General features: G+C 38.7%; 1 protein-coding gene across 1 annotated transcript; it reads left to right on the top strand.

The window, feature by feature from the left end:
- Nucleotides 1-4,826: 4,826 nt before the first annotated feature.
- LOC146714335 (secretory phospholipase A2 receptor-like) lies at nucleotides 4,827-9,154 on the top strand. Its single transcript, XM_085450807.1, has 7 exons — nucleotides 4,827-4,854; nucleotides 5,261-5,329; nucleotides 6,607-6,948; nucleotides 7,657-7,983; nucleotides 8,198-8,289; nucleotides 8,756-8,849; nucleotides 8,984-9,154. The coding sequence occupies exons 1-7, from the start codon at nucleotides 4,827-4,829 to the stop codon at nucleotides 8,989-8,991; spliced, it is 960 nt and encodes a 319-aa protein (XP_085306933.1). The 3' UTR covers nucleotides 8,992-9,154.
- Nucleotides 9,155-11,210: the final 2,056 nt, after the last annotated feature.

Raw genomic sequence — 11,210 nt, 5'->3', positions numbered from 1 at the left:
ATATATATATATATATATATATATATATATATATATATATATATATATACACATATATATATATATACACATATATATATATATATATATTAGGGGTGTACGATACTCATATATATATATATATATATATATATATATATATATATATATATATATATATATATATATATATATATTAGGGGTGTACGATACTCATATATATATATATATATATATATAATATATGAGTATCGTACACCTATATACACCTACCTATCGTACACATATATATATGTGTACGGGTTTGTTTCGTTGAATGAAAAAGAGGAGGATCGGGTGCCGATCATGATTCTGCGTGACACTGGGGCCGCGCAGACTCTTATTTTGAAGGGTATTCTACCTTTTTCTGATGACTCTTTTTGTGGTTCGGATGCTCTTGTCTGGGGTGTAAAAATGGATGTACTGCGGGTGCCACTGCACAATGTGTTTCTTCAATCGCCGCTCGTTTTGGGTTCGGTACCGGTTGGCGTGCGCGACCAGTTGCCAGTGCCCGGAGTTGCGATGATTCTGGGGAATGATTTGGCTAACGGAAAAGTGTTTTCTACCCCGAGAGTGGTTGAGATACCGGTGCCTGATATTTCATTACCTAACCCTGTCGCTGAGGAGCATTCCTCCTCTGTTTTTCCTGCTTGCGCGGTAACTCGTGCGCATAGGCGCAAGTACGGTGACGTGGATTTATCTGATTCTTTTCTCTGTGCTGGTGGTGGGCCGGAGTCTGAATCTGAAACCCGTGTTCCACTGACGGGCGACTCTGAGGCGATGCTGCCTATTAGCCCATCAGTGACACCTCAACTGTCTTTGGAAATCAACAAAAAGGAGTTGGTTTCGGCACAGCAGAGTGACCCAACTCTTGTGAGTTGTTTTTCCGCGGCCAACTCTAGCGACCAGTACCCTCGTGTATATAGTGTCGAGGATGACGTGTTGATGCGTACTTGGTATCCGCCTACAGCTGGTGATTTGGGTTGGAATGTGTTTAAACAGGTTCTGGTGCCTCAACAGTACCGACCCAAAGTTCTTGGTCTTGCCCATGACAGTTTTTCTGGACATTTAGGTATTAGGAAAACCTATCACCGCATTCTGCGTCATTTCTTTTGGCCAGGATTGAAGAATGACGTTGCTCAGTATTGTCGTTCTTGTCACACCTGTCAGATTAGTGGTAAGCCTAACCAAGTCATTCCACCCGCTCCATTACACCCTATTCCAGTTTTAGGGGAACCTTTTGAACACATCCTCATCGACTGCGTTGGTCCGCTCCCTAAAACAAAATCGGGTCACCAGTACCTCTTGACTCTGATGTGTGTTGCTACCCGTTTTCCCGAGGCAATTCCGTTGCGCACCCTTAAGGTTAAACCAGTTGTTAAGGCATTGGTGAACTTTTTCTCTATTTTTGGTTTACCAAAAGCTGTTCAAACTGACCAAGGCTCTAATTTCATGTCTAGGATTTTTGCTCAGGTTTTGCAGTCACTTGGCATTAAACATCGGAAATCTAGTGCCTATCATCCGGAGTCGCAAGGTGCGCTCGAGCGGTTTCATCAGACATTGAAATCGATGATGCGGAAATTTTGCCTTGAGTCTCAAAAGGAGTGGGATGAGGGGTTGCCGCTGCTTCTTTTAGCAGTGAGAGAAAGTGTGCAGGAGTCGTTAGGATTTAGCCCTGCTGAGCTGGTGTTCGGTCACACAGTGCGTGGCCCCTTGCGATTGCTTAAGGAGAACTTCCTGTCCGACACTGTTGCCCCTAAGGAAAATGTGTTAGACTATGTGAGCTCTTTCAGAGAGCGTTTGCATAAAGCGTGCGCAATTGCACGGGATGCTCTCAGTGCAACACAAGGTAGGATGAAGAGGAAGTTTGATGTGAAGGCTGTGCAGCGAAAATTTGAGGTTGGTGATAAAGTTTTAACACTTTTACCGGTCCCTGGATCTTCCCTCCAGGCCAAGTTCAGTGGTCCGTATACAGTGCAGGCGAAATTGAGTGACACGGATTATGTCATCGACACCCCAGAGCGAAGGAAAAAGTGCCGTGTGTGTCATATTAATATGATGAAGCCCTACTTTGCTGGTGGTGTGTCAACAGTTGCGACTGTGGGGGTGCCGGTTTCCGAAACTCGGTATGACCCAGTAGGTGACGATTTGGTTTTCGGTTGTGCTGTGGGCTGCGCACGACTTAGGAATTCTGAAATCCTACGTGATTTAAGGTCACATTTAACTGGGGTAGACGATGATGTCCGAAATGACGTGTGTCGGTTGATTGAAAATCATCCTAATCTTTTCTCGGACACTCCATCCTGTACCACCGTGTTGGAGCATGATATCGATGTGGGGGACCATCCTCCAATCAAACAGCATGCCTACCGGGTGAATCCCACTAAGCGTGCTCTTTTCCAGACAGAAGTCTCTTATCTGTTGGAGAATTGTCTTGCTGTCCCTAGCTCTAGTGCGTGGAGTTCCCCATGTCTCCTAGTGCCTAAAGCGGATAAGACCCCACGGTTTTGTACAGATTTTCGGAAGGTGAACAGTGTGACCAAGCCTGACTCCTATCCTCTGCCCAGAATGGAGGATTGTGTTGATAGGGTCGGTTCTGCGACCTTCGTTACCAAGCTGGACTTGTTAAAGGGCTATTGGCAAGTTCCCCTAACATCACGTGCGGCCGAAATCTCTGCTTTTGTTACTCCTGACCATTTTCTCCAGTACACTGTCATGCCTTTCGGGTTGCGCAACGCTCCCGCCACATTTCAACGGCTCATGAATATCGTGCTGGGCGGCGTCTGCAAGTGTGAAGTGTATTTGGATGACATTGTCGTCTATTCAGACACCTGGTCAGAGCATATGGAGACACTCACTGATGTGTTCCATCGCTTGGAAAGGGCATCCCTCACCCTCAACCTCGCCAAGTGTGATTTTGGTAAAGCCATGGTAACGTACTTAGGAAAGCAGGTGGGTCAGGGGCAAGTGCGCCCTATCTCGGCCAAAATCCAGGCCATACTGGATTTTCCTGCCCCTCAGACTAGGCGTGAGCTTCGCCGTTTCCTCGGCATGGTGGGCTACTACCGGAGTTTCTGTCAAAACTTCGCGGACGTGGTCGCACCTCTCACTAGCCTCACTAGTGTGTTGAGACCTTTTGTGTGGACCTCTGCGTGTCAGAGTGCGTTCCGGGCTGTTAAGACTCTCCTGTGCAGTGCGCCAGTGCTGGCCGCCCCTGATTTTGCACGCCCTTTTAAGTTGGAAGTGGACGCCAGTGCAAACGGGGCAGGTGCCGTATTGCTGCAGGAAGACCATCATGGTGTGGATCACCCAATCGGCTATTTCTCAAAGAAATTCAATGTCCATCAGCGAGGGTACAGCACGATTGAGAAAGAGGCCCTCTCTCTGCTGTTTGCATTGCAGCATTTCGAGGTGTATGTCGGTGGCAGTCCCTCGCCTGTGATTGTTTATACCGACCACAATCCCTTGGTATTCCTAATGCGGATGCGGAACTCGAACCAAAGGCTGATGAGGTGGTCCCTCCTGGTGCAGGACTTCAATTTGGAAATCCGTCATAAAAAGGGCACAGAGAATGTGTTAGCGGATGCCCTATCCCGTGTTTTCCCTTAAACATGACTGTCCAAAACATCTACAAAGGAGATGTCTTTGATTTTGGGAAGGGGGGTGTTACGGCTGTGGCCATAAGAACACTGTGTGGGCTGTTTGTTCTGTCTCTTTACTGTGTTTAAGACTCTTTACAGGTCCCTCCCCTAATGAAGAGTAGTGAGCAGCTGATTGGACCATGGAACAGGTGACCACATTCAAAAAGCCGCTCTGACAGCTCCAGAGAGAGAGAGAGAGTGTGGAGCCGTCGCAGTCCTGACCCTGGTTTTCCCAGCCTGTGTTTATCTTGTGTATTTGTGGGAGTGTGAATTGTAAAAGCACTCGTGGGCTGAAGCGGAAGGGGTGAGCTGCCTTTTCTTTTGGAATCGTTTTCTCCTGTTTTCTTGGTCAGGGAGCGAGGGATAGCTCTGGCATTTGTTTGTTCTTTTTTCTTTCTTAGGGTTTAGTTAGTCTTTTCTGGTGGGACTTAGTTGGTTTTGTTTATTATTTTGGCCTGGGCTCACCCTGGAGCTATGCTTCTTGTCCTTAAATAAAATCACTTTTTTTACTCACAACTGGTTTGGATGTTTGGCTTGGGAACCAGGGCGGGGATTTGTCTCTCTCTCCTCCAACCTTATGTGCGTCCCTACCCGCCTAGACTAGGGGCGTAACAATATGTATACATATTTTTTATATATATATATATATATATAAATACATATATATATATGTATATAATAGATAGATAGATAGATAGATAGATAGATATCACATATATATCACTTATATATCACTTATATATCACTTAATGATTTTGCAAACAGCACAATATTAAAATTTGATGTTCTTGATGTCATAAGTTCTAGTTAGACTTGCCTGAAGACTGTGACTGGCTCTTTAAATATCTTATGGCACACCTGTAATCAAATAAGTTTCAGTGTCTTCATAAATGCTTTGCATAATGTGTAAATAAAAAGACCTTCAGATTTACAGGAAGCTTTAGAAACAAAACAAATTGGTGGACTATATCAGGGATGTACTCAGGTATGTCTCTGATTATAAATTATTTTTATAAATCAATTATTACCTTTCTTTACTTCTTGGTACTTGTTGTTACTGGTCACGAAATTTAGTTTTAAATTGTAAATGGATATGCTGTAGTTTAGAAAATTGAGTTTAAGGTTGCTGTTTTGCTTCTTTTCTTTCCAGACTATTTCTTCTAAGCTATGGGTCATAAAACTCTCATTTGTGCAGGTACGTCCAAGCAGTGAAAACTCATTTTTGTAAATTATTTTGAAGAATGATAATAAAAGAGTTAACTAAAAAGTAAACAATGTTTAACTATGTTGCAGTTCTACTCTTAAAAACTCATTACAAGAGAAAAACACCCAACATTTGCATTATTACATTAATAATGTTTGTTGTTTTTGTTTAAAAAACATTTGGTGAAGGAGTTGAAAAACTGCCTTGAATACTATACTGAAAATATTATGATTGAAAGATTTTTGAAACAAACACTAAGATGGATCTATAGGCATTCAAATGCTGCAATCCTGGAAGCATCTTTTCTGGGTTGAAAGAAGGCACCTAGTCACAGAGATTTTTAGTTTAGCAACATTCAGTGGATCAGTTCTAGTCATTCTACTTTTTTTTGTTGCAGGAATTTTCATAATGCATTTGATGACCACCACCAGAATTGCACTGCTTTCAGCAGGTTCCAGTATAACAGGTAAGTAAGCATGCACCTCAGCAACTTAATCAGTGTTTTGTTTTTTTTAAAGCACATTTTTGATCATTGAAATCAACTGGATTTCGTTACAATTGTATTGCATATGTAATCATGGAGATTTTTGGGTGATTTGTAATGACACTCTATCAATACATTATCATAGTTAAATGGAAATTGTAACAAATTTAAATTAGTTCCATGTGTAAGAAGTCTGTGAGTTTACAAGTGATTATTTTATTACTACTATATTTATTTTTACACTTTTGAGAATTATTGTGATGGGGTTTTCTTCACAGAATGAAAAGCATGTAAAACATGACTGAGCTATGAATCATCAAAAAGTGAAATAGTAAAATTAGAGGTGGATAAAAGTAGTAAGATTAGTTAAACCCAAAAATTTCTTTTTTTTATTTCAAGCTAAGAGGACACAGTGAACTAAATGATTGGCCAGCATTATTTGCTGATATGTTTCTGACTGAATATTCCTGAGACACACTAGGTTAGCATTTTCATCAGATTTGCCACAACCAATAAATATTTTACAATTCTAGACTGCACTCATCCAGGTTGGAGAACAAATTCTCAATAACAGATCGGGATATTTGTGCAGGCCATGCGCTGACTTTATTAGGTACATCTTGCTAGTACCAGATTTAAACCCATTTGCATGACTCATTAGCTCTTGGCTCTTTGTGATGGAGCAGCAACCTGTCCAGAGTGTAACCCGTCCTTCCTATGAAATATGAGGATGTATGGATGTTAAAAATCACCTTAAATTATAATTTTGAAAAATGCATTTAAGATAATTTCAGTAATAAGAATAAAATGAAATCATGTATTCTTTTTTTAATTAAAGGAACATTTGTTAGCATTTGCAAACACAGTACCCTAACTTTTAAATGCTTAAAACTTTGACCATTAAAAACTCATTATTTTCATCTCTTAAAACTGGGTACCCTCTAAACATTTAAACACACACACACACACACACACACACACACACACACACACACACACACACACACACATACACACAAATTGAATGAAACAATGCTGAGACAAGGTTATTTGAACAGACTCAAAAAACGGTATTATGAAATGAAACCAGTTATAGGACGAGACACAAAGCATATCTTTATTGTGTATTCCTGTTGGTAGGTTTAATTAGAATAGTCAGGTTTGTAGTTATGCGTGACAAACTTGATGCTCGTTGTTGATGCAGTTTGTCTGTTTTCATTGAAGAATGAAAGGTTAACCTGTTGGGGTTATTTTTTTAGTACATCAGCAGTATCACTTCATCAATAAATCCCTGACCTGGTATGAGGCTCAGAGCTTCTGCAGATTAAAGTACACCGACTTAGCCACCATAAATAACATGGATGATGAAAACCAGCTGATCAACACACTGGGCGGTAACGTGACATCGTCATGGATTGGACTCTACGATGGACAGATCAACAGGTGGCTTTGGTCTGATGGCAGCGGTATAGCGAGCTTCACCCAATGGAGCCCTGGTGAACCAAACAACGCTGGAGGCATTGAGTCATGTGGAGAGATGTATGATAGCCTCTGGAATGACGCGCCATGTGGATTTGCCATGGCTTATGTGTGTTATGAAAGTGAGTAAATGACACACTGATTTTTGTAAATGTAAACTGATGTAATTACACATAGTTATCAAAATGAACAAAACTTATAGGAGTTTAATATGAATTATTTGATCATGAATTCATAATGCTTATATCTTAAACTAGACAGGAAGTCTTCATCTGAGTAGCACACAAAATAATGGCATAGGCGTGGTTCTTTTAAATGTATACATATATATGAATACATACTTTACACAATATAAACAATTGAGGGCCCTTTTTAAATATAACCCCCCCCCCACACACACACACACACACACACACAAATAATAATAATTAAACAAATCACACTGAAGAGAAAGTCTTTAAGAACTTTAAGACCAATTCTACTAACTTCAAAATGAATACTAGTATTTGTTTTAACATCTCATTGTGCAAAAACTGATACTTTTCTTAAAAAGAAGTCATTAAAGCTCTAATTCTGTGTCTATAAGACAATGTCCTTCTTATGTGTATTCAATTCATTCAATTTATACGGAAAGTTCTGGTTGTTATCCAATGTGATTTTTTTGACGTAACAAAGCAAGCCTAAGTTTTCCATCAGTATTTATATGAACAAACGTCATGGCCTTGCTGATCATAAATCTGGCTCTAAAAATCTTACCTGATTTCTACTTTTCTTGGCAGAAAAAAAGATGTCTAACTTCCTTTTATTCCTCTCTCCTTGTATGTTTTTAGTTCAGCAGGATGGCAGCAAGAAGTATGTGGTTTACACACAGGGACAAACCTGGCCAAACAGTCAAGATCTGTGCAGGCAGAAGCACACTGATCTGGCATGTGTGCATACAGCACAGGAAAATTTAGCGATTGCTGCAGTTACAAACGTAGTGTGGTTCGGTCTGTTTAAAGATTCCTGGTACTGGTCAGATGGAACAAAGACCTCCTTCAGGTACTGGAAAAGAGGCGGAAGTTATAGTGGAAAATGCGTTTCTGTGGAAGGATCACAGCAGGGACGCTGGGTACCAGCTGACTGTAACCAGAAAGGAACATTCATGTGTCAAGGAGGTAAGTTCCTGAAATACAAAAGCAATAAATGAGTTCCTAGAAAAATGTGATGTTTTTAATTAGGTGTCTGAACTTGGATAGAAAAATAATAATATTCATAATAAGGATCGCAATCAACACAACAGCTTTCTTCTTCCTTTCCTGGATGTAAGAGCATGCATCAAGACAGTCGAAATAATGGCTGAGATTATATTTCTGTGTTTGTATTCTGCAGGTCTCAAGCTAAAGAAGATGGTCATAAAGATGAAGGTGCAGTCTGATGTGGATCTCACTGACTCTACTACTTCCAGCCTATTCCTACAGAAGGTACAAACATAGCTTCAAGGGTCCACCAGGGGAAACTGGTTATACTGCAAGAGTTCATAAAATTACAGTAAACACAAAATGAACCAAAACTACCAACAAAAAAATAATACCAGTATGCAAAAAGTCTTCAGTAGAGTCAAAAATATAAAAAGAGTAATATTTTCAGTGAAGCACATCTGAAGCACTTTGTTATTTATGACATCATGAACTCATCCCTGAGGTCTAGCAAGACTGTCAATTCTATTTTTATACATAATACATTATGGTCTGTGTGCATTTGTTTTTGAAAGCAATAGAGACTGTTACTACATATTTAAATTCAACACTCCAATAAGTCCAACTGATGATTTAAAAATGGTTTAATTATTATAGTTATCTTAATGTTACACAGAGAGGTATGAAGCTGTGTGCTAAATCTGGAGAGTATGTCAAACAATTCTTTTCTTTGATCGTATTTTTCTTTTAGTTGGAAACAATCCTGAGAGATCAAGGGGTGACTGATGTCCAACTTAAATATAAACGTGTATTTCAACCTCAGTTGAAGACCACTGAGAACACGGGTACGAGAGGCCTCCGTACAGGGAGCATCTATCATGCTAACCTTAATTCGAAACATACCAATCATTTTGTGCAAAGTAATTTAGTAAAAGAACAAACAAACAATCAGTGAAAAGTTTTTTTCCTCTCTTTACAGGATGCTGAGTGCAGAAGTGCCAATGTCGTTTTACTGCAACATTAGTGGTTATAGTGGTTTGTAGAGCTGATGGATGGAAACAGATTATTTAAAGATTGTTGCATTCCCCAGCAAATTTATTTACCCTATACTTGTGTAGTTCATAACAGCTGATGTATATTCTAATCTACTTATTAATATACTCTGTAATATACTTCTGTAATATACTCACATATCTATATTATTGCTAATATATATTGTAATATATCTATATCACTAAAGCACTTCTGGATGGATGCAAACTGCATTTCGTTGCCCTGTACCTGTGCATGTGCAATGACAATAAAGTTGAATTCTATTCTATTCTATTAAGCAGAGTAAACTTCTTACAAACACTGGATCTTGTCTCCAATTTCCCCCTTAAGATTTTTGGTCATAATATTGTAACTATAGAAGGGAAATTGTTATTATGTAATAAAATATTAAATATTGCATTAATTTGAATTCAAATTCAAATCACTTTCAAACTTTGCAAAATAAAGCACTTAAACGCAATGTCCAAAGCACTGGTAGACACATTTTTCAAAGATCAGCTTAAAAAAAAATGTATAATAAAAAGTTTTCTTCTTCCAGTCAGTCAAAAAAAATATTTATAGTTGTAACCAGACTGCTCTATTACCTTGCTAATGAATCGAGACAGCCACCTCTCTTAATCCATGTTTATGGAGGCATGTGGTCTGTCTACAATAAAATAACTTTCTGAATGTTGAACCTTCTTATCCAGTGTTTTTCTTTGATATTTATTTCCATGCAGTCCCCCACACCAGTTCTTGTTTTGCTTTTTGACCTTTGATCCAATATCTAAATCAAAAAAACATATGTATATGTTTTCTTTGTTTTGTTTTTTTAGATATCTAAAGTTATTCTCAGACTTGTCTGATGATGCAAGTCTTAGATGACACTTACAGGAAGATAAATATTGAGAACTCAATCCAACCACAGCATGCAAACTCAACTCACACTGGATACTGCATTTGTCATATCTTTTATAACATGTTATAAAGTGAGTGAGTGTATCAGAGGCTAGGGTTGAGCATTTTTAATAGAAAGTTAGAGAAGCAAGACATGTACATAGGAGAGTTAGTGGATATTTTGGACAACTGATGTTGAAGATGAATTTTTTAATCCATTAAACAATTTTTCCTAGAATGGCTTACTTTACATATATCACCAAAACACTGTTTGAGATGACATTATGTGTTGTAACAATTTATTGTGACTCCTTATTTCAAGACCTCGCAGTAACAGTTCACACTTTTGTTGTACAAACATGGACAGTACAGAGCATGTCTGCCACACAAAAAGATAGCCCTGGCTTTGACTGCGGGCAAGCATGAATTATATTACTGCACTGGCAAATTATTTCACTTGATTATTGTCTGGATCTTCTCAAAGTATATTTTTCCTGATATTTAGATAGTGAAATGCAAATGTCATGGGAGGTGCTTCATATAAAATGCACTTTTCTTTTGAATTTGCAACGGCCTTAATATTGATTTATTCAATTTTTAAGGTTTTTATTTTTTAAGTTATAATAATAAGTAATTCATTTCACATGATATGCAGAAACAACGACAAAAGCACAAGCAAAGTAGAGAGTGGAACATGTGGTAGAGGGTAGGAAGGCTACTGTAGGGCAGTCCTGCAGTAACCATTATACAGTATATTGTTGAGAAAGATGGGATTGAAAGAGAACAAAGCCCTCCTGATATACCTCTCATTATATCTGAGAGGGTAAAAAGTCTTAACATCCAGCCTCATATGTTAAAAATGATAAAGAATGCTATGACAGAGTTTATCTGTATGTGCTTTTGATAATAGTTATTCATCTTTTATTCTACATTAAAGTATATGTTTAATTGTGTGTGTGTGTGTGTGTGTGTGTGTGTGTGTGTGTGTGTGTGTGTGTGTGTGTGTGTGTAAGCATGGCATACAACCCATCTTGTTGTATGCCATGAGGGAGAGAAACCTTTAGATGCTTGGTCAGGATGACAAAGAACATTTTTAGAGAATGTCTGATATATACTCTTTTGAGTATATCATAACAAACAGAGTATAGAGAGGAAGAGGTCAGAAAATGTATTCTTATATATTTGAATCAAATAGAAAATATGGTGAAAAGGAATGTTCATGTGAGAAGGAGCTAACAATAAATCTAACTAAAGTGAAATGGCATAAACTGAATGAT

This window comes from Copadichromis virginalis, linkage group LG3, assembly GCF_057382275.1.
Source record: "Copadichromis virginalis isolate Kocher_CV1m ecotype Utaka linkage group LG3, C_Virginalis_male_GT1.1, whole genome shotgun sequence".
NCBI classification, from domain to species: domain Eukaryota; kingdom Metazoa; phylum Chordata; class Actinopteri; order Cichliformes; family Cichlidae; genus Copadichromis; species Copadichromis virginalis.
The sequence above is the reverse complement of the archived record's forward strand: the minus strand, read 5'-3'. Positions and strand labels throughout refer to the sequence as shown.